The sequence below is a fragment of the Cyprinodon tularosa genome, unplaced genomic scaffold (genome assembly GCF_016077235.1).
Source record: "Cyprinodon tularosa strain WSP-4 unplaced genomic scaffold, ASM1607723v1 ctg66, whole genome shotgun sequence".
NCBI classification, from domain to species: Eukaryota; Metazoa; Chordata; class Actinopteri; order Cyprinodontiformes; family Cyprinodontidae; genus Cyprinodon; species Cyprinodon tularosa.
Window position 1 is genome coordinate 6,375,373 of NW_024039407.1, and position 25,180 is coordinate 6,400,552.

Genomic DNA, 25,180 nt, shown 5'->3' on the forward strand with positions numbered 1-25,180 from the left:
AGTCAAACCCTGGCCTAAACGCACAAATTTTTCACCAAACCAGCCTCTCATCCATACGAAGCCGGCGTTTCGGGGTCTGTAAACGACCTTTTTTTTATTCAGCCTTCAGAGTGGGAAGATTTTGAAACGCCGTTTTCGCGTTTCCATCTTTAAGCTCTAACCGCATTTTTTTTTTTTTACACGCATGCGTCATAGCGTCGCCTCTAAACACGCATGCGCGACACAGTATCACAACAACAATGGCGCCGTACTGTGTTGAATGGTTGCTGCTCATGCTACTCACCCTGCTGTCGGGCTTACAACAGAATCTTCTTCTTCTGGAATATCTCCAGGAAGAACAGAGCAATATCGACAACATAGTTCAGCACCTGAATTTGACTGAACCACAAAAATGGACCCGCAGGGCAACCATGTATAAATATTAGTGCGCATGCCCAACATTTCGTCGCCTATTTTTGCTTTGGCACCACAGCGCCACTTATAGGCCTGGCATACATTTTGCAGCGTTTTCATGCATTCGTGTGGACGATCACATTTATTTTACGTCTCCGTCTTTACGACAAACGTTCTGGAAAATATCAGCGTTTCGTGTTCGTTTTGACTTCGTGTGGACGGGGCCTAAGGGCACCCCTTGTGTGCTCCTTGGTGCCTGTGGGCACCATGTTGGTGACCCCTGGCTTAGAGCATTGACTCCCATAATTCGGGTTGTGATCAACAAATATGGGGTCTTAAGAGCCTCTAAAGCAGGGGTTCCCAAAACCTTCAGCCTGCAATCCCCCAAAATAAAAATGCAACAAACTAGAGACCCCATTTAAATACATATAATTACTTCATATATGTATTCATACATATAATGTATATTTATTGTTCATTCTTAATTGTGTAGTACATAATAGATAAATAAATACTAAAGTAATTTATTTTATTAACATTTATGTATTTCATGATGTATTTTGGCCCTCCATATATACTTCAAATTTGACATCCTAATAATTGTAAAAAAAAAAAAAAAAAAAAACATCTAAACACCCCTCTAAGTAGGTATTGCAACCCCTACTTTGCAAACCTCTGCTAAAGAGGACAGTTAATTATATTGTGTTGTTAACTTTCCAGCATTGCCTTATACCTGGCAGACATGCAGCAATCTTCACTTGTTACTTTCCATTGTTCTAACATCTGTTTATAGTCGTTAAGTATTTGTTCAAAGGTTTAGTGTAACTAATTTATTGGTTTTGCATCTTTTTGCCTGAATTATTGTTTCTTTTTTATTCTTTAAAATACCCATATTTGCTCTTTATATTCTTGTCCATTTGATTTGGTATTTTTTCACAAAAATACTTTTCTACTCTTACCCTAGATATATGTATATTTGTATGAATACTTTTAACACCAGCTTCAATAAAATAATGTTGGAATATTGCCATTTTTATTTAATATTTTTTGGTTTTGCTACTCTGCCAGATTTATTATTCATTGTTGTTTTTTACACATGTTCTGTCTCAGTACCAATAAATTACCGGTAGCTTTTCTGTTGATGATGTTTTTGTTTCAACAGATTGCAAAAACATTTTGGGTTCAGGAAAAGAGCAGAGGGCCTGAAATTGACACATCGCGTTTGTACGATCAGTTCGCAGTCAAGGATCTGGGAACATTTGATACGTCTGACTCCATTAGTTCTCAGCACATATTGCTCAACCAGAAGATTGCACACAACTTCAGTAAGTACATCCAGTCTGTCTGCACACTGGAGTTTAAAATTTATTTTATATGCAACAAGATGTTAATGGAAAGATTTTTTTGTTGGGAAACCAATAGGCTTCCTTTTCCCACCCAATGGTGGGCAGCAGCAAAGAAAATACCCTTTCATGTGCAAAAACATAGCTCAACCAGAAAAAAAAATGTATTATACAAACAATTTAATGATGTTCTGGTAAATTCTTGGTTTTTTTTGTTAGTTCTCTTTGAAAAGTGGGAAACTTTGGCTGTAAAGTCAAATCCAGTTAATAGTCATTCCAAAACAAGTTAAAAAACAATCCACTGGACTTTGTTTCCAAATTAGAAGACGCTTTGCTTCCCATCCAGGAAGCTTTTTCAATTCAAAATGTCAGAACTCAATGCTATTTCTGACAGTTTGAATTAGAAAAGCTTCCTGGGAGGCAAAACATCTTCAAACCTAAAACAAAGTCCATTGTTTTTTTTTTTCTTATAGCTTTTTTGGAATTTGGCTGTAAAGCCAATGGATGGTTGTTCTGTATGATCACCAGCAGGGGGCAGTGTTGTACCGATCTTAAAGCTGTGGAGGGAGAGTCACAGTGGATTTTAAGATATTCTATCTCTCATTTAATGGCTTTTCACTTTTGATTACCTAAAGCTTGTACATTTCAAGACCTCACCTGAGGGAGAGCATTTCCAGACCTTCCCCTCTGAGGTCCCAGTCAGTCCTAGCTGTCAGGACTTACAGATGTGGCTGCGGCCGACTGCTAAATGGGATCAGACTGAATGTGCAGACTGGCCATGTAATTGGAGTTCACATGTTGATGAAAAATAAATAGGCGCGTATGTAAGATAAATCCTACCGTTATGCAGCAGACTATGGTTTGCTGATAGTGCTTCTGGACTTGTTAACTTTCGGTTGTTTTATGAAGTGAGTGATGACAGCCTGCAGGCATCCCGGGGCCATGCATCCTTCTGCTCACAGCTTTCTGAAAAATTGTGACACTTTATAACCAAGAGAGTAAGGCCTGGTTTGATGTTTCTCCTTCCTTTGTTCCTCATCACATCAACGCTGAGAGTCACATCTTTACTTTGAAGTATAATAATGAATCCTGGCAAAAAAAGTTAGTTTACAGGACTAAAAAAATGACAGTAAACTTATTGCATGAGAAAAAACACAGCTAATTTGAATCTCTCAAATATTAATATTTAAAAACATTTTCGAAATTTTTCGGAATGTTTTAAAAGCCTATTGTAATGACGGCTATGATTAATTAATCAATCTATTATTTTTTTATTAATTAATCTAACAAAGAGATAGTTAACATTTCTAAATAAGAAGCTGTTTGGAAATAAGATGATAAACCTTAATTTTACATTTTAAATGAAATTTGAAATTGCATAAACATGTACGAAATGATTATACACAGGAAAAAATCAAAATCTAGAGAAGTAATTTTTTCTTAAAATAAGTGCATTTGTTCTTGGATTGAGGAAGTAAAAGAGACATTTTGCCAATAGGAGAAGATAATTTACATTTGAAATAAGAAAACACAATTGCATTGCCTTATTTCAAGTGCATGTTATCCATTTATCTTATTTTAAGAGTAAAAATACTCATTCCATTGGCAAATTAGCTCATTTACTTACTCAAAATAAGGTTAAATAAATTTTCTTAAAGACATTTTTACTTATTTCTAGATTGTTTTTACAGTATATATATATATATATATATATATATATATATATATATATATATATAATATAATATAAGAGGATCTTCCTTTATCTTCAATAAGAAATTATTTCTTATTTCTAGAGTTTGCCTAGAGTTTCTAGAAGTTGATTGCCTTTCAGAAAATGCCTGCCTTAACATTTTAGCCTGTGACCCCAAAAATAAGAAAGCAACAGACTGATGACCCCCTAAACTATTACTTCACTCTGTGTTAAAATACTGACATAATCAGCTTTTATAAGATTATAAAACACCTTCAATATATCAATCTCACCTTAGTGAAAAAACTTAAATAATACCCGTGAAACAAGAAAAACTTCAATAACTCTCAAATATAAATGCAAAGTTTAGAGCATTGGCAGGAGGTAACTTTTAGACCTTGCTAAGATAAATAATCAGCAGATCTTCCAAAATTAAGAAAACCAAGGCCGATTGATTAGTGCATCTTTACTGATGATTATTTCAATATTCTATTGTTCATTTATTAGGCTGATTAGTAGTTTCAGACTTATTTATACTACAAAACACTTTATGTGTCAAAACATCCTTTAGAAAGTACAAAGTGACAGAAAAGGTGTAAGAAAAATTGCTAATTTAATGTCTTTCCAGATAAGGTCTAATACATTTTCTCATTTTTCTCTATAATCACAAATTATAATATTTAATTTATATTTTCCTATAATAAAATATTGAACAAAAATGTATGTTTTCAAAAACTATTTAAAAGTGTTGCATCTATTTGTATCACTCCGTTTTATTTTGATGCCTCAACAAAGTCAAATCGAAAAACTGTCTTTTCTTACAACTTGTGAAACACAGGACCTAAAATTTCAGTCAGACTCACCAGGACAGGTTTAAATGTTTTGTGGAAAAAAAAAAAGGCAGTGAAAAGCAGGTACCCCCCAGCAAAGGGATCAGGAATCACAGCACTGGGAATCAAGACTCCTGTTCTCTATGTTTTAACTCAGGCAGCCCCAAAGTCGGTCCTCGAGGGCAACTGTTCTGCAGGTTGTAGAGGTTTTACCTGCTTTAGTACAATTGATTATGATTATCGCAGTTGAGCAAAAGCCTAATAATGAGCTTTAAATTAAAATCAGCTGTGCTGGAGAAAGGAAACCTCTAAAACCTGCAGGACAGCGGCCCTCGAGGACCGACTTTGGGGATGCCTGTTTTAACTGTTTCCTTGTCCCATCAGACCAGAAATAAATGGATTATTAACAGGCTTCTGAATTGCAGAGGAGGAGCCCTAATCTGAATCAGGTGTGCAGGAACAGAGACATTTTTTAAACATGCAGGGCAGAGGTCCCTGAGGACCAGGGTTGGGGACCACAGCCTCAGACCAGTAGTTTTCAAACCTGCTCCTGAAGCACTACTACCTTGCATGTTTTAGATTTGTCTCTTCAGCACGCCTGATTCAAATAATTGCATGACCTCTTTTGCAGGCATCAGTGCTGCAGAAGCCTGTTAATCGTTCAAAGTGAGGTAACGGGAGTTAGAAGACATCTAAAACTTTGGAAGACAGAAGTTAGAAGACCAGACAGAAGTCAGGACGCAGAAATGTGGTCGGCGTCCAGAGCGCAGGAAGTTGTCCCCGTGTGCAGAACAGAAGTCATGATTAGGCAGGCAGACAAAGAAGGAATGCTCTAAACACACAAAGCCTTTCGATAATCTTGCAACATAAACTGGTCTGAAGGCAGGCAGATAGGCTGGGATGCAGGTGACGAGCATTAAGGGAAGGGGCTGAGCAGCACAGGTGGAGATAATGCCAAGGTTTGGTTGTGGTTTTGAACCCAAATGCAGAGGCAGGGAGGCAGGGGTGAGGTTCTTGAAGATTTAATGGAATAAACACAGGTAACAGTAACAAAGGCAGGAATCCAACAAATCCAAAAATTAAACTTGAAAATGTAAAACAAACTAGAACCATGGAGACATCAGGGGAAAACAATCACAAGGAGCCAGGGTAATACGAGGTAGGACAAAGTAAGACGATGTTAGACAAGGAACCAGCACTGAGGGACTGCACAGGGAGCGTATTCATGGCTGTCTGACAAAGGCAGGACTAACGAGCTGATAAGGAGCAGGTGTGAAAAGAGCGGTAAAGGAAGGAGCTAAGGAAACAAAAGACCAACAAAAGAGAGCAACAGAGGGCAACAAATAAAAACCTTAGAACTCAAATATACCCAGAAAATACAACAAAATAGCAATTAAACCAATAAAACAAGAAAACATGGAGCAAAAGTAAACACATATAGCGATTTTTTATGTGTTTTGTTTTGGTGCAAAATAAAAAAAATGTGGGGGGAGAGGGGAGTTCAGGCTGCTTTTGAATTTGAATTATTCAACAGTCAATCTCTCTCTAATAAGTCTAATAAGAGCACCACATTTGACAGAGTGCAACTATCACAAGGAAGAGAAAGATGATCTGAAAGCAAAATGTGATTCTTGTAATCTTTTAAATGAAATCATACCTGAATCCGGGTTCTAAAGACTCTGGGCTAAAGCAGAAATGACACCAGGTCAAATCTAGTGTTCTAATGAAACTCTCAGGTAATAAACAAGACTGGCTCCTTTTAAACTACTTTATTATTCATTTTTTGTTGGTCGAAATAGAAAACAAAACAAATAAAAATGTGTTGTTAATCCTTTTTTGACACAGAAAAAAAAAGAAACATGTATTTCTTTTTTCAATCAAACAGCCAGTTGTTTTCTGGAACTTGTTTCTAAAATGAAAATCAAACAATCAAAAGATAAACTGACCCTAAACACATGCAAGACTTTTTATAAATTACAAATCTATTTTTGCATGTAGGATAATAAAGCGCATAAAGTTAAAAGAGTATGAATACTTACACAGCCTTTGTGTTCGTTTCCCTACATGCCACCTCACAGACTCCCTCACACAGGCTCACACATATTCCTCGTTTCTGCTCACATCTTATCACTCATAAAACCTGACTGGATGTGTGCTTTTCTAGCAGCTCAGGTATCATCCCTTCACACACTGATCCCTTAACACTGAACGCAAGAAATCTCTCCAGCTTTTTATCTACACTCACAGAAACGCCTCGGCCAACAATGCGACCCCATCTTGATTAAATAATATTACAAATGAAAAGTGAGGAAAAAAACACAGAGGTGATAATTAGTACAAGTATGGAGCGTCTCACCCCTGCTGCACTCACAGTTACGTTACAAGACACCAGAGTGTGAGGATAAAGAGGTGATAGTCAGCGTTGATCAAAGTATTCATTTCTCTGGAACTAAATCAACACTTTTTTTCTGATTAAAATCATAAACTTCAACTTATTCCATCATATTTTATGCAATAGACCAACACAAAGTAGAGCATAATGAAAGCAAAAAAAAAATAAATACATTTTTTTTTTCTTCATTCAAATCAACATCTGAAATAAATGTTGTGCATTTGCATTCAGCCTCTCTGGCCAATCTCTGCTGCAATCACAGAGGTTTGTGGTTTAGAGTTTGTTTCTTAAGACTCTGCACATTTGGAAGAAGCAGCTTTTATCCATTTTTCATGACAGAATTAGATTAGATTAGATTAGATTAGGTTCAACTTTATTGTCATTACACATGTACAGGTACAAGGCAACGAAATGCAGTTTAGGTCTAACCAGAAGTGCAATAGCAGCAAGTGCAGGATAAATAATAGTTCCATAAATACAGGACATGGGTTTTCTACTGAATGAGTATAGAGATGAATACGGAAGAGGATTAGGGCCAGTGGAAAAAAAAAGTTAACTGATTTTTAAATTTTATTTCAGTTTAGTATGGGAAAAAAAGTCAGAATTCTGACTTTTTTCTCAGAATTCTGACTTTTTTTTTCAGAATTCTGACTTTTTTCTAAGAATTCTGACTTTAATCTCAGAATTCTGACTTTTTTCTCAGAATTCTGACTTTTTTCTCAGAATTCTGACTTTAATCTCAGAATTCTGACTTTAATCTCTGAAGTCTGACTTTAATCTCAGAATTCTGAGAAAAAAGTCAGAATTCTGACTTTTTTCCCATTCTAAACTGAAATAAAATTTAAAAATCAGTTAACTTTTTTTTTTACAGTGACCCTAATCCTCTTCCATAGATGAATACTTATTATAAATAATGAATATAATATATAGATCACTAGTGATCTAAATTAAAGCGATCTAAATTTACAGCTGGATATGTACCGAATATAATATACAGGTGGATATTACTATAGAAAAAGGTTTTTACAGTTATGTAATAATAACCCTCATTCCATTGGGTTGGCTGGAGAATATGTCAGTATTCCTGTTTCGGCACAGATTTTAAATTCTGTGCTGGTTAGTGCTTTAACTAGGCCATTCTAACTCATGAATAGACTTTAATCTAAACCAGGGGTCTGTAACCAGTGGTTCTAATAAACTGCGGTTCTAATAAAGCTGATTAAGAAATTATTTCAAATGATTATTTATACATTTTCAAAGGTGCGAAAGATAAAGAAATTAATATAATCTTCTTTCCCATACATGCCTGTGCCTTTGTTGGATATGAAAATGAGTTTTTCTCCCCACAGCAGTTACCTCTATAGGCTCCATCAGTCAGTTCACGGAAGCGTGATTCAGGTCGTATTCTCAGAGCATCCACATTATTGTGACACGCTTGGCGCTCTGGTTCACCGGGATACTATTTTGAATCTCCGACGCTGTTGACACATTAGTGAGAAAACACAGGCAACTTTTTAATCCATTACTTTCATACCTTAGAAGACATGACGCCTCTAAACAGGAGACCTGCGCTAACGCAGCAGCTTCTTTTTTCTTTTTATACATACAAGAGAAGAAATGTCTTTGTATCCAGAGTTTGGTCTGCTATCATTTACACTGTTTGATGGAGAAAGGGATGCAGAATTAACTTTTTGTGGTTCTCTTTGTTAAAGGTATAGTGGAGGAAATTTTTGAGAAGACCCACCATCTCCACTTTTAAGAAAAATGCACATGCACAACCCTGTAATACGAGAGGGAACGCCTATTAATAGCGTGCAAGAGCATGCACGAGCCCTTTTTTCCTCGTCCACGTTCTGTTTAAAATTTGCTGTCTGCATCGCTCATACAAGCTTACTTTCCAAAAGATTTGCAATTTTTCCACTATGTCAGACTCACCTAACCTGACTCAGCATATCCATCTGGAAACCTTCCGTTGAAATAATTTTGGGAAGGGGCGAAAATACTGGTTAGCTGATTGGCCTATGTTGGTGATAGACGGGCCAAATAAACCAATTAGATCAACGAAGCACATGACGTACTAATAGCCAGGCTACTCTTGCCGAAACCAGTCGGGAGAAGAGCAAAAACGTCTTTTCCTCTGAGAAAAGCCTCCAGAGAAGTGTTTTGCTCTTCTTTCAGTGAAGAAATACTCTGTAATTCCAATAAAACTTGCTCAATAGCCACGCTAACGCTAGTTTCATCGGCTGAAGCCGCCATGTTCTTTAGACTGAACTGTCGCGCTTCTCGTTGCGTCACACCTCAACCCGCCTCAAAGCCAACGCTGATTGGATGTTCGTTTGGTGAACGGCTCCAAATTTTCTTCAACGGAGAGTCTCCAGACTGATCTGCGAGTGAAACCTTGAAAGCTCGCAAGATCACAATGGTCTCACGAGGCTAAGACTCACCACCGGTAAATGAAAATGGCGACGAGCACGTAGGATGGCCTTATGTAAACACATCACTAGAATGACTGACAATCAGGAACACCATCCTCCACTATAACTTTAATGTAAACTCTTTAAGTTATCATCTAAATAGCGCCCATTTAGCCATACTGTATGGATAGTGGCGTAACTTCTCTGTTGTTATTTTAGGGTGAGGAGGTGATTTTTAGAAAAGTGGAGGGCATTATGCAAAACGTTTGATACATGATAAAAAAAAACACATTCGAGCAACAAACACAGTAGAACAGTGGATTGGCAAGGCTTTAGTAATTTACTGCACTTCATGGTATCTAGTTTGGCCATTTCTCCGAAGGCAAACACAACATCCTGTTAAAAAGCACTGCTAACTGTCATGATTTTATCTAAAGATCTGACCCACATGCAGGAAACCAAACAGAGAGACCAGGGAAAAGTTTTACAGGTTTTATTGAGAGTAGGTTGAGTGGAGTCCATTGTGCTCTGAACACTGTCGAACCGGGACTGAACGATGAAGGGGAAGATTCTGCGGGTAGTTCAGGCTCAGTGGGAAAATTGTGTCTTCGATTTGAAGAAGGGAATAAAGGCAACAGGACTCACGCTTCCAGAAAAATTTGCCTCTTGTTGAATCCAGCCGGTGTGGGTTGTTCCAGTGAATGGCTTGCTTGATAGAGGGCGGACAGGGTTTACACAGGCTGCGGTTTTTCCTTGAGGAACGGAGGAGCTGACTGCCACTTAGTTTTCCTGCGGTACTTGAACGGTTTCTTGTGGAGATGAAACCCCTGCTCAGAGGGACGCCCAAACAATCCTTGGGGAAAAGTAGACCTAAACCACTAGCTTGAATCCACAGCTCAGCTTGATGCTCAGAGAATCCTTCCAGGGGGGAGAAGGTCCAAATTTTTGCAGGATGACTTCCTGCCGAGATGCAAAGACAAAAACAGGAAGGTTAAAAGTCAGGTAGACAAAAACTCAGCAAATCTCTGCGTGGCTAGAGTACCCAAAACTGGCAAACACTCTGGAGTTGAGGTAGTGGCAGTAGGCAGCAGCACCTCCGGTAATGAGGCAACCATCCGCAGGTGTGTGAGGAGGCTAACGAAAACCAGGCGCCGCCTGGTGGTGGAGGGAAGACAAACAAAAGCACAACTGGATTCCTGACACTAAGAGTATCAAGAGCTATATCACAGTTCACTGGTTAAGCCAGAGAATGTTTACAGGAGTTGCCAGACAGGGACCAATGTGCACTGAGGGGTGGCTTGAAAAGGGATTGGTGCCAAAACCAGATTAGGGTCAGTCTACACAAAACTGAATCACAAAGCATCCATTTTGACAAAGTAAATCGGTAAAGACAGACTGGATTTTCCCACTGCAAAAAGGATGTAGAAATAAGTCAACATGTCTTAAATTAAGTGTATTTTCCCCTAATTTGAGTAGAAAAATAAGATAATTTTCCAATGGAATGAGTATATTTACTCTTAGAATAAAATGGGCATCTCTGCTTAGACTGCAAATTCTTTGACCCGGCCCCAGATAAGTGGAACAAAATGAATGGATGGATGGAAGTAATCACTATATGATATGTGGCTGCAGTGTTAGCAAATCTAAACAAATTCAAAGGCCTTGGCTACTTTGGAAAAACACTGAGTGATATTTTTGGCTGTTTTTATTTAAAAGACTGAAACACTCTCTACAGGCAGGCATTAATGACAGTATCATCAACGTTCTCACACTTAAAAAGAGAAGATGTAGAACTTAACAAGAAGCAGAAAGGTTTCATAACAGTTATTATGCAAATGGGTTTGATTTTATTTAAATTCTGACAAATTTGCTAAAACCGGCCAGATGACAACTGGACAAATGATCAACGTTTAATCTAAACTAGTAAAAAAAGCATTCTCCCTTGAAATCTTATCCCTTTCATACATTAAACTACCTTAAAAGATCTAAAGCAACAGAGCCATTTATTTAAAGCTTGATATTTAATATTGATTAAACTGAACTTACTGGCAATCAGTTTTAATTTGCTTTGAAACCAAGGTGGTCTTTATACTTCAAAGCAAAACTTCACTACAGGTCTTTCATTTAGATTTTGATTTCATCGATTTTAGTAAGTCTACATGACCACTGCCAATGTCAATTTTTAGGGAGCAAAAAATATCATAAATAAAGCAAAACAGCTTGTGTTTAGAATTCCCCAATCACTACAGTCTTGCTGTTCTTCATCATTACAACTCTTGTGATGTTCTTCTTCAAATGGAATCTATAATCACATCTGTAAAATTCCTAAAATAGTGAACTGTCAGGGTCTAGTAATGAGAAAATTGAATAAATGAACCACTGGTTTTACTTAACAGAAAAACAATAGCCTGCATGATGACGTTCCTTCTGCAAGTTAATCATCAGAAAAATTTTGTCCCAAAAAATGATTTGCTCTTGTAAAAGTTCTTGTAACTACATTGAATAAATGACACTTTTTGAAAAGTGTTTTAACAAAAAAAAAGTAACATCTGTTACATGATAAAATGAACTGTTCATATTACAGCTATGTCACTTTAAAAGAGATAGTTTTATGATTTAAAGGAAATTGTGGTTTATTTTATTTCAATATACACAGTTGTGCTTGGAAATGTACTGTACATATCTCCCATTAAAGAAATTATAAGCTATATTTACACTAGAGATTCAAATAACACAAATTAATAATTAATACACATTTACTCAATGATTAGATTTTATTTGAATAAATAAAGATCTTGAATTTTTGTTTAAAAATAATAATTAAAAAGAAAAATGAAAGCACCTTCCTGATGAACAGTGAACCAACATCCCTGTCTACAGCTGCAGAAGTGTGACTGAATATTTCCTGAACATTAAAGAAAACAGTGATTTCCTCAAAGTGTTGCTCAACAACATTTTATTTCAGGAGCTCCACTAGGCTTGATTTATTTATTAATACATACATATGTAAAAATGTATATGCATACAGTTGTGATGAGAGTATACAAACCCTTCCTTTGAAGGCTGTAAAAAATAGCTGCAAGTGAATTAAATTAAAACTAATGAAAGCAATAATAAATAATAAAGATCAAGAAGCACAGTTACACAACCCATGAATAGATACCCATTTATGACACGCTGGCTCTCAAAATAGCAACAAAGATCAATCATTTTAAAACACATTTCCTTAAAGCTAACCTACTGTATGACCTTTCCAATTTGAACTAAATATATATATGTATATATATATATATATATATATATATATATATATATATATATATATATATATATATATATATATATATATATATATATATATATGATTCAATCAAGATAACTTTAAACTAGTCTTAACTTTAAAGAAATACACTCTATACATTGCTAATGTTGTAAATGACTATTCTAGCTGCAAATGTCTGGTTTTTGTTGCAATATCTACATAGATGTATAGAGGCCCATTTCCAGCCACTATAACTCCAGTGTTCCAATGGTACAATGTGTTTGCTCATTGGCTCAGAAGGCTAATTGATGATTAGAAAACCCTTGTGCAATCATGTTCACACATCTGAAAACAGTTTAGCTCATTACAGAAGCTACAAAACTGACCTTCCTTTGAGCAAATTGAGTTTCTGGAGCATCACATTTGTGGGGTCAATTAAACGCTCAAAATGGCCAGAAAAAGAGAACTTTCATCTGCAACTTGACAGTCTATTCTTGTTCTTAGAAATGAAGGCGATTCCATGAGAGAAAATGCTAAGAAATTTAAGATTTCCTACAGCGGAGTGTACTACTCCCTTCAGAAAAAGCACAAACAGGCTCTAACCAGAGTAGAAAAAGAAGCGGGAGGCCGCGTTGCACAACTGAGCAAGAAGATAAGAACATTAGAGTTTCTACTTTGAGAAACAGACGCCTCACAGGTCCCCAACTGGCATCTTCATTAAATAGTACCCGCAGTAGCTTGTTTGTGCTGTCCTCTGAAGGGAGCAGTACACACCGTTGTAGGAAATCTTCAATTTCTTAGCAATTTCTCGCATGGAATAGCTTTCATTTCTACGAACTTTCAGATGAAAGTTCTCTTTTTCTGGCCATTTTGAGCGTTTAATTGACCCCACAAATGTGATGCTCCAGAAACTCAATCTGCTCAAAGGAAGGTCAGTTTTGTAGCTTCTGTAACGAGCTAAACTGTTTTCAGATGTGTGAACATGATTGCACAAGGGTTTTCTAATCATCAATTAACCTTCTGAGCCAATGAGCAAACACATTGTACCATTAGAACACTGGAGTGATAGTTGCTGGATGTAGATATTGCACCAAAAACCAGACATTTGCAGCTAGAATAGTAATAGCAATGTATAGATCCATCCAAGTTCATCTTAAAAGGCCTCCGATACGCTAGTTGTTTGTTGTGCGCAGGCGTTTGTTGAGCTGTGACTTCATTCAGATGACCCTGTTTCAACCCACCTCCAGCCCCTCCTCCATCATCATAATCAAAGATTCATCAGAGTTTCATTCCTCCACACTTACTGCGTTCCCTGTCTAATTTTAACCTGTCCAGCAGAAGAACGCCATGGTGAGCCTGGTTCTGCCAGAGGTTTCTTCCCAAAGGGGAGTTTTTCCTGCCCACTGTCGCTTCATGCTTGCTCATCATGGACAGGTTCTCTCACCTTGCGTTATCCAAACCAGACCTCCATCTTCCAGGATCCTGAGTGAAGCTCTAGTATCAGCTCATGCAATCCACTGGATCTCGCTAACCAGCAGTCTACAGACTGACCAGCTTCATCTATCTCCACTCCACCACCAGTTCAGGCCTGGAGGGGAAACCCTGCTCTTTGTTTCTATACATGCATATCTATCAAAATTAAGCGCTGTGTTTCCTTCCAAGGTCTGACCGCCAAAGACAAGCAATTGTATCAATTAATTTCTCTTAATTGTCTTTTCTCATTGTCTGAGTTTTTCAGATTGAAATATATTAATATACATATATATGTATTAGTGCTGTCAAAATTATCGCGTTATTATCGCGTTAACGCGAGGCCATTTTAACGGCGATAATTTTTTTAATGTGAGATTAACGCTATGTGGTTTTATGGTACAATTTTCCAAGTACATCCCGGTGCAGCCTGCGGGAAGGCGGGGCTATTTTCCCCCAGTGTATGAATTTCTCATAGGCTTCAAGAGCGGAGCTCCTCAAGGAAAAAAGACGCTCATACACTGGGTAACGCTAGTGCCTTTTCTTTAAGCCCCACCACCAACAAACAAGTTGAGTGTCTGGTAACTAGTAGCAACCTGAAATACGCTGAGAAAACAGATTACTGAGGTGAAATGGAATCTGCTACGGCACTCTTGCTGTCTGTGTACGCCACAGGTCGGTATCGTGTGTGTGTGTGTGTGGGTGGGTGTGTCTGTGTGTGGGTGGGTGGGTGTGTGGGTGTTCTCATTTTTGTTAAGAGGCTGAAAAGTAACTTTCTAGAGCATAGACTACCTCCATCTAGTGATGTCGGTCTATTGATTTTGATGTATTGATTGAAAATTGTTTATTATTATCTTGGTTAATTAACATCTAATGTTAACAGTACTACATTTTATAGCAGTAGGGTAAAATGCTTGTCTTTGTTCAAAAGACTGTATTAACTGTAAAGACTGTCTTTTACATCGGCCTGTTTTCAGGGCCTTTTTTTTGGCTACATATTTGTTATTTTTTGCTACATGCCTCCCCATCTTCTTGCCATATGTTTCTATGGCATAAATCGGTGTCTGTGACCTGTTCTCATTTAAAAAAAAGAACATTGGCACAAACCTAGCCTGTATGTATTTTTTGTATGTCATCGAGAGTATTTAAATGATTTTCAATCAGAAAAAAAATTTGCGATTAAAATGCGATTAATCGCGAGTTAACTCAGGCATTGATGCGATTAATCGCGATTAAAAATTTTTAATCGATTGACAGCACTAATATGTATACATATATATATATATATATATATATATATATATATATATATATATATATATATATATATATATATATATATATATACATACATATACATATTTATAAAAAAAATTAATAAAAACAGTAATAGAATTAAAAGGCTACATGGTTGGTTGATGATAGTAAAACACATTTGCAGGAAAATATAACTTGGGCTCCGAGAAAAGAGACAAAACAGAAGTAAACTAGAGTTCAGAATTAAATCTTGTGAAATAAGATCTGTTGAGTTCCCAAAAGTTACAAATTATGTCCTCACAATCTTATAAATCAGAGAAACATTTAATAAGTGCAGCAGCTGAATAATGACAGATGATATAGGCTGAATCAAATCTAATAAAACAAAAGTATCTCTTTAGGATCGTGTGCAGTTACACAACCAGGTTATTAAAACAGTTTAATTCAAAAAGCTTAGCCCCTAATTAATATGTTTATTTTTTAGTTAAGTTATACCATTTTATGCACATCACATGAGCCTGGTATTAATAAAAAAAAGTGTCAAGGCACTTGTTATATTTAATTAAGTAACCAAAGGTATAGAATATACCACAGTAGAAGCAAACTGAACTTTAGGTTTCTTGTAAGAAATCAAATAAAATATTTAAATGAAATATAGAGAGGAATTTTGTTTGAAATACTGAGGCTACTGTTTGTTACCATGCTTAAGAAAGCAGCAGGTCCTATATTCTGGCTTCTTAGTAATGCCATGTCATCCTTAAGCCAATTAAACATGTGTTCAGAGGGCTGCAGCACCATGCAGGCCAGCCAAAAAACAACACCTACAGAGCAGATGACAGGAGGACCAGGAAGGTTTTTGCGTGAATGTGTGAGGACCGCTGTACATTACGTTCCAGCACTTCTAAAAGCCGAGTCTGCTTTCATCTACATTAATGTTTAAATCAGTTAGATGATTGAAAATCAAAGCATTTTGATTCTATATAGGTTCCCTTTTTGCTTTCATCTGGATTGATGGGGAGAGGGTATAAAAGTTAAAGCAATGAGGTAAAAGGACATGACTGCTTGTTTTTTTTTAGAATCAAAACTTTTCCACTTTACATTTTTATATATATATATATATATATATATATATATATATATATATATATATATATATATATATATATATATATATATATATATATTTGCTTTACATTTGAGCGGGATCAGTTTTCTAACATTCTATAATTCCATCTAGTTTCATTAATAGAAGTCATCAGAATTTCAGTAAATAAATTCAATTCAATTCAGTTTATTTATATAGCACCAAATTCACAACACATGTCATCTCATGGCACTTTACAGTTCAACCAGATCATACAGTCAAATTTATTAAAAGTTTTCTATCTAAGGAAAACCAGTTGATTGCATCGACTCATTGACTGGAATTCAATCCCTCACACTAAGCATGCTTGTTGCGACAGTGGAGAGGAAAAACTCCCTTTTAACAGGAAGAAACCTCCAGCAGAACCAGGCTCAGTGTGAGCGGCCATCTGCTGAGGCCGACTGGGGTTCAAGGAGACAGAAGCAGAGATACAAAAAGCAGCTGTAAAAGGCGGCCCCGTCCATGAAACACACAGCCAGGCAGACGAGTTACGAGCAAACTCCCATGCCAGAGGACGAAGAGAGCACATCCAGCCAGTCACGGTCAGAGAAACAGGACTACACTGGAAAACAGGCCGATCTCCAGCATCTATAAACAAAGGTGTTGATGGAAGCAGCACAGCTAATGTTTCTTTCCAGGATGGAGTCACAGCCAAACAGGAACAGACGAGGCAAAGCAGAGACAGCAGAACGTTAGAGACTGAACTAACAGATTCTGCAGAATAGGAGAATAGAGATAGAATGAAGCAGAATGATGAAATAGGGGTCCCTATGTCCTCCAGCAGTCTAGGCCTATAGCAGCATAACTATAGAGATAACTCAGGATAACCTGAGCCACCCTAACTATAAGCTTTATCAAAAAGGAAAGCTTTAAGCCTAGCCTTAAAAGTAGACAGGGTGTCTGCCTCACGGACTAAAACTGGTAGTTGGTTCCAAAGGAGAGAAGCCTGATAACTAAAAGATCTGCCCCCCATTCTATTTTTAGAAATTCTAGGAACCACTAGTAATATAGTAAAATAAATGACCTCTTAAGTACAAATGTGAGGAGTGGTTGAAAACGTATTTGTAAAGATTAATTTAGGTTTAAATAATTCTTTGATGAGAAAGTGTAGATGTCATTAAATAGCTCAGAAAACAATCGTGTTTCCTCAAAGAGGGAAAAAAAAGAAATAGGATGAGTTTTTTCTATTGTTAATAATTAGGTGAGTTTCAGTGTAAATTAGTATGATCAGAGTGTATTTCTATTTGGAACGTCTGTTTTGACTCATACGAATACTTACCCCTCTGCATGCGGCCTTTATAAAGGCAGGAAATGTCGCGGCGCTAAATTAAAAGTACACCTGTGGCTTCCTGCCCTCAGTGGGACAGCCTCTCTGTCTCTGTACTCCAATTTACCAGGACAAAGCCCAGTTTGTCTGAGTGCCAGTCGACAAAGGGTTTAATTTGCACCTACATGTTAGAAATTGGCTGGGAGAGGTGGATGGGGCGTGCAGCGGGACTGTGCTTAATGCACATTATAGTTCAGATGTTTGATAATGAGGTGCTGCATTTAAAAAATGTGACATGTAGACTTTATCTGCCCGTTCGAGGGAATTAATCCCAAGCTTTGAATATCATGGACTCAGAAACATGCTAAATAAAATTCAGTTTCAATTTAGTTTTATTTTAGCAATCTGTCATGAGTTTGTATTCTACGCTCTGAAAAAAAATTAGATGTAGAATTTAATTAACCATGTTATGTCAGCTGGTTCAACTAACCTTGACTGAAACTTAAACATAGTAATTAAAGATAAATAAATTAAGATCACTAAAACCCAGCATTATAAACTTAAGATTGTATAAGTTAATGCTGTTTGCTGTTTATGGCAGTTTAGTTCAGTTTGATTCCTTTTATTTAGTTACATTAACCTTATGTTGCAGTTAAACAATCTAGTTTAGTGAAACCAGTTGACATAACTGGCTTAGAAGCATCAAACATCCTTCCATCTTTCTTACTGTGCTTTAGAGGATACAAAAACATTCCTGGGAAATAAAGTAAAGTCCACTTTCATTAACTGTTTCATACATTGGATTGAGCCGAATAAGTTGAATCAGTGAGGAAAGTTAAAGTCGTAGGGAAGTCATATTTAAATGTCATGTATATAATGCATATACATGACATAATACATGTATATAAATGTGCTCTTTATCAGACGATATTGTCCCAAAAGTAAGAAATTTCTATTTAAAAAAAAAAATCCTGTCTTAAAATCTGTGTGTTTTTTTCATTATCTTCTGCAGGCCAGTTATTAATACTTCAGCCTGAACACCTAAATTCTGCCAATCATATATCAATGGTCATCTGTCAATCAAATTTATTAGGTCATACCATCTTGATTCATATGTAGCAGCTAACGGTTGAAATAAGAAATAGGAATGTTTTACTTTCCCATTGAGTTATGTCCCAGTTTTCATTGGGATGGACATCTGTAGCCTCGTGAGACCATCCTGATCTCGCGAGCTTTCAAGGTTTCACTCGCAAATTAGTCTGGAGACTCTCCGTTAAAGAAAATTTGGAGCCGTTCTACAAACGAACGTCCAATCAGCGTTGGCTATGAGGCGGGTTGAGGTGTGACGCAACGAGAAGCGCGACAGTTCAGTCTAAAGAACATGGTGGCTTCAGCCAATGAAACTAGCGTTAGCGTGGCTATCGAGCAAGTTTTATCGGAATTACAGAGTATTTCTTCACTAAAAGAAGAGCAAAACACTGCTCTGGAGGCTTTTCTCAGAGGAAAAGATGTTTTTGCCCTTCTCCCGACTGGTTTCGGCAAGAGTTTGATCTATCAATTGGCTTGTGCCTGGCTTGTGGTTGTGTTTTCGTCGTCGCTTTGTTAGTACGTAATAGGCTTCGTTGATCTGATTGGTTTATTTGGCCCGTCTATCACCAACATTGGCCAATCAGCTTACCAGTATTTTCGCCCCTTCCCAAAATTACTTCAACGGAAGGTTTCCAGATGGATATGCGGAGCAAATCCATCTGGCGGAGTCAGGTTAGGACATCTGTGTCTTCGGTAGGCGTAGAGCTAACAGAACTGGCAGCATTGTGAGGCAAGGGCTCAAACATGTACGGCTGGAAGCCTTCTACACCAAACCAAGCTTCTGCCGCCCTGGCGTCCTCTTCCACAACATCTTCGTCCCCACTTTCCTCCTCTAAATAAAAAATGGATGACGGAGGAGACTCATCCACGACCTCCGACACTAAACTCTCCTCCTCTTGCATGTTTCCGCTGTCCATAGCGTTCCTTGACAGCGTCGTTTCTAAGTCACCAATTTAGTGCTACTTGGTCCCAATGGAATTTGGCATTGGGAACCTACTAGCATTAAGTTGCTAACTGGTTAGCAAGATGCTTCCAACAAACCGGCTGCAACCAAACTTGCTTGCAAACCTTCCACCACAACAATCCCACCCCCTTGATAAACGATCAAACACGTTCACTTTATTCATTTTTGTGAAGTCGGACACCACTCAGGAGAATTTGGAAATGAAACGGTTGAAACAGCCGTTTCCCTACGACTTTAAGCCTGAAAGGAAGTTCGTTATTACCATAATAAACGCTATCCGAAAATCTTACACCTAAGCCAACATGCTGGGAGACACATTTAGTTTGCAATAATTATCTGGTCCATATTTAGCTCTGATATTCTAAAACTTAATACTTCTGGACTTTTTTTTAGTCAGATTCTGAAGCTGTCAATAGTCACTGTTGCTCATGACGCACACATGGACCCCAAAAAATGCTGTTGCATCGTAAACGCAGACCAATAGAAATGCATCTTCGCTCCTCACTGGAGAGGAAATCCCGCCCCCAGAAGTAAAGAGAATATGATCTGGAATTTGAAGATAATGAAATTAATAAAACTCAATCTTAAAAGAGAAATTTGAAAATATAATACATAACAAAAAATAGAAATAAAATAATTTGCAAAAAAATAAAATTTGTGAAAACAAGTAATTCTCAAAACAACTTTTTAAAAATAGAATTTCTTCATAGCTTAATTTCTATTTTGCATTTGTTTTACTTTTCAAATTTTCTTTCTTAAAAGGTGTTCTTTGACTAGAACAATACTGTAACAAACTTCCCTCCATATACCGGTACCTGAGGTATTGGCGAGAAAGTTGAAACAGTTGAATTCTGTTAGTGGTTTCATCGCTGGATAAGAGGACTGTGTCGAGAGCAAAGCTTTCATGTCCATTTAAGTGTGCTTACTTTTTCCGCTTGGTTGTTCTTTCAGACATTTTCCTCAAAAGTTTCCCAGTGCAACCAGAGGAGCTGAAGGACAAACTGTTTATTATTAACGAGGAAGAAGGAGGCCTGTCTGATGAGCACATCACCTCTCTAAGAAGGTACGACTTCTGCCAAAAACATGCTAATTAGTATGCAATACCCTAACTCCTCTCTTTACAACCGAGTTGAGATTTGATTGATATAATCAGCTCATGCCTGAGAGGGTTTGTCATTTTTTTTTATCTGCATTAAACAAAACTTGCAACTCACCAATCATAACCAAGAAAGAATGGAGTTTGCTGGTTTATCTAGGAGATATGAATAAAGGGAAAACAGGACACATGGTTTACACAAGAGCTTTCACAATCTTTTAAACTAAAAAAAACCTTTTATCAGAATGGCCGACTAATAAAAGTTTTATTTATGGCTATTTGTGGAGATGGAAACTATTGACATACCCCCAGGAATAAGTCAGTAAGAGGAAATGGAACGCTTCCTGACTCTTACCTGCAGTTTACTTGGTAGCTTGGGACATTTTTCCTCCTGTAAGGCAAAAGTGATCTAAGGTACTCTGATGTAAAGGATTTTATTTATTCTATGAAAACGTAATATATATTGTAATGCGCCCTGGCATAAGGCCGAGGGAAGGGACTACTCCCAACAGGTGCTGCAATATTAATGGCCACTGCTGTGCTCCACTGGCACAGCGGAGGACTTCTCTTGTTGAGAGGAGAATCCGTTTGGTTTCGGGGTCAGAACATCACTGAAATGACTGGAAAAGAAACTCCTATTGAGAGAGTTCAGATTCAGTGCCAGCGAATACACAGCAGCTCCCATCAGCGTCTCGCTGCTTTACAGATCCTGACAAAAACCATCAACCTAACTTGGCTCTGAATAATTCCTCCGGGCCTTTGTAAAGCAGTCTAATAGCCTGCAGCCTTAAAAAAAAAAGAGTCGTTTGAATACAGAGAGGGAATTTTTTTATGAATTATTTCTCACTAAACAACCTTAACATTACAGATGTCAGATTCAAATATGATTAAAGGCTCTGTTCTTACATGGAAAAAAAAGAGATATGACTTAAAGTTGTAGGGAAATCATATTTAAATGTGAAATCATTCTGGCTTAAACTTTATCAGACCAAAAATTTGAAAATTTCTATTTAAAAAAAGATCCTGTCTTAAAATCTGTGTATTTTTTCCGTTATCTTATGCAGGCCAGTTAATTATACATCAGCTTGTACACCTAAATTCCGCCAATCATATATCAACGGTCATCTGTCAATCAATTTATTCGGTCATAGCATCTCGATTCATATCTCGCAGCTAATATACGCTGAAATAAGCAACAAGAATCATTTCCTTTCCCATTGAGTTGCGTCCCAGTGTTCAAGGGGATGGACGTCTGCGTCTTCGGCAGGCGTAGAGCTGACAGAACTGGCAGCGTTGCGAGGCAAGGGCTCAAACAGGCTGGAAGCCTTCTACACCAAACCAAGCTTCTGCCGCCCTGGCGTCCTCTTCCACAACATCTTTGTCCCCGCTTTGCTCCTCTAAATAAATAAATGTATGACGGAGGAGACTCATCCATGACCTCCAACACTAAACTCTCCTCCTCTTGCATGTTTCCGCTGTCCATAGCGTTCCTTGACAGTGTCGTTTCTAAGTCACCAATTTAGTGCTACTTGGTCCCAATGGAATTTCCCATTGGGAACCGACCAGCACTAAGTTGCTAACTGGTTAGCAAGATGCTCCAACAAACCGGCCACAACCAAACTGGCTTGTGAACCTTCCTCCACAATAATCCCGCCCCCTTGATAAACGATCAATCACATTCACTTTTTTTCACTCGTGTAAATTCGGGCACCACTCACGAGAATTCGGAAATGCAACAGTTGAAACAGCCGCTTCCATATGACATTAAAAATGATCCGTATTTTAATTTATCTGCTACGAATGTCACTTCTGAAAATCACATGTGAAACCCACATACCACTTGTAAAAGCACATGTATATGTGTGCATCTGGACAAGCCATACAACTATGCAGAAAAATATTATTAAATATACATGCTAAAGTCACATGTGAAACCCTTGCATCAACTGTGATATTAATGCACATGTAAAAGCACATGTATATGTGTGAATTTGGACAAGCCATACAAAGTCTGCAGAAAATAGCATTAAATATACATCCTAAAGTCACATGTAAAACCCTTTCATCACGTGTGATATTAATGCACATGTAAAAGCACATGTATATGTGTGAATTTGGACAAGCCATACAACTATGCAGAAAAATAACATTAAATATGCATGCTAAAGTCACATGTGAAACCCTTGCATCACCTGTGATATTAATGCACATGTAAAAGCACATGTATATGTGTGAATTTGGACAGGCCATAAAAAAATATGCAGAAAAATAATGTAAAATATCCATGCTAAAGTCACATGTGAAACCCTTGCATCACATGTGATATTAATGCACATGTAAAAGCACATGTATATGTGGGAATTTGGACAAGCCATACAAAATCTGTAGAAAATAGCATTAAATATACATCCTAAAGTCACATGTGAAACCCTTGCATCAACTGTGATATTAATGCACATGTAAAAGCACATGTATATGTGTGAATTTGGACAAGCCATACAACTATGCAGAAAAATAGCATTAAATATACATCCTAAAGTCACATGTGAAACCCTTGCATCAACTGTGATATTAATGCACATGTAAAAGCACATGTATATGTGTGAATTTGGACAAGCCATACAACTATGCAGAAAAATAACATTAAATATGCATGCTCAAGTCACATGTGAAACCCTTGCATCAAATGTGATATTAATGCACATGTAAAAGCACATGTATATGTGGGAATTTGGACAAGCCATACAAAATCTGCAGAAAATAGCTTTAAATATGCATGCTAAAGTCACATGTGAAACCCTTGCATCAACTGTGATATTAATGCACATGTAAATGATCATGTATACCTATGTGGATTGGGAATATTCTCATGTGCAATTCACATTAAAAGCACACGTGGTTCACATTTGAGGCAAATGTGTATCACATGTGAAAAACATGAGAATCCTGATTTGAAAACATGTGAATCACACGCACTTTTAAACTTTCCAAATTCACACAGGAATTTCACATGTGATATTGAAATGTGAAATTCATGGTATTTCTTCTTTAAAATTTTTATTTTCTGTTGCCATATTGAACACATAATATCCTGAATCGGTGTCAGCATTTACTTTTTAAGAATCCTTACATACAATTGCATAACGATAAACAATACATAGACACAAGTACTTTGACTTCATGACTAATTTAAAAGGGCCTTACACAGAGCATAACCTAATCATATTCACATTGAAAGAAATAAAACCTAAATATGTGGTTCACTTCTGAGAAATATGCCTTCACTAGTTCCACATGTGATGGAAAGTTGAATGAAACATGGAATATATGAACCAAACTCTTGATCATATGTAGAAAATGTAACCCACATCTGGTTTACATTTGATGGGATTCACATGTGTGAAAATCTATTGTAAATAGGGTGTTTACAACCACACATTTGGACTGTGTTTAGTTTAGTTAAAAAAATGTATTTAAATATTTCTAAGATAAGTATTATATCTGCATCAAAATAAGAACCAACATTGTTTGTTTCTATTTTTAGGTACGTCCCTACCCAAGATGATGTGGAAATGTATAAATCCCACAAGGGGCCAGTGTCAGAGCTGCATATTGTGGATCAGTATATGATGGAGGTATGCACTTTATTTATATAGCATATTTCAGTTGTAGGAAAATTCTTAATATTTTACATGAGAAAGAGGGAAAAAGAAAAGCACATGCAGTGACTTAGAGACAACACGAATACAAAGAATAGAGGTTAATAATTAAGAGAAGATAATCATACATAGAGAAGATAAACTGATGGATTAAAAAATGGAAAGTTGGACTGAAAACTTTATTATTAATGTGTAGATATCTCAGTCAAAGACCCGTCTTTAAGAAATATGTTTACAAACTGTCTTTAAAGCAACTATGGTTTTAAGCACTTAAGAGTTTTCTGGGAGTTTATTCTAGATTAGCGGAGCATAATAACTAAAAGCTGCTTCTCCATGTTTGGGTCTGGTTCTGCAGATCAGATTTGATCCAGAATACCTGAGAGGTCTGGCTGTTGATTCACTGACAGCACGTCTGTAACATATTCTGGAGTTAAGCCATTCAGTGAATTAAAAACTAACAGAGGGATTTTAAAATCTATTTTCTGAGACACGGGGAGCCAGTGGAAGGACTTTAGAACTGGGCTGATATTCTGCCCTTTCTTAGTTCTAGTGAGGATGCAGGCAGCAGCGTTCTGGATCAGTCTGATCCACTGTTTAGGCAGACCTGTGAAGGAATAAACTCTACTAAAGATGAACCAGTGAATTAGTTTATCAAGGTCCTGCTGAGACATTAGTCCTTTAATCCTGGAGATGTTCTTTAGATGATAGAACCCTGACTTTGTTTCTGTTTCCATTAGGGTTTCGCCGATGCCATTTTTTGGCCCCGATACTGATACCCGATACCTGGCTATGTAGTATTTGCTGATACATCATTAATCTTTAAGGCCTGAACACAACAGCTGCGTAAAACTTTTTATTCTCCAATATTAAACTTTTGGAATTATATTTTCAGAGAAAACATTCTGTT

At 37.1% G+C, this 25,180-nt stretch overlaps 1 protein-coding gene across 1 annotated transcript in view; it reads left to right on the forward strand.

The window, feature by feature from the left end:
• LOC119799359 (formin-like protein 14) overlaps window positions 1–24,285 on the forward strand; it is a 39,461-nt gene extending 15,176 nt beyond the window's left edge. The window contains exons 8-10 of the mRNA XM_038309200.1: window positions 1,556–1,718; window positions 20,470–20,581; window positions 24,159–24,285. Coding sequence (XP_038165128.1) covers window positions 1,556–1,718; window positions 20,470–20,581; window positions 24,159–24,270 — 387 coding nt within the window. The 3' untranslated portion in view covers window positions 24,271–24,285. The remainder of the gene's footprint in view (window positions 1–1,555; window positions 1,719–20,469; window positions 20,582–24,158) is intronic.
• The last annotated feature ends 895 nt before the right edge of the window (window positions 24,286–25,180 follow it).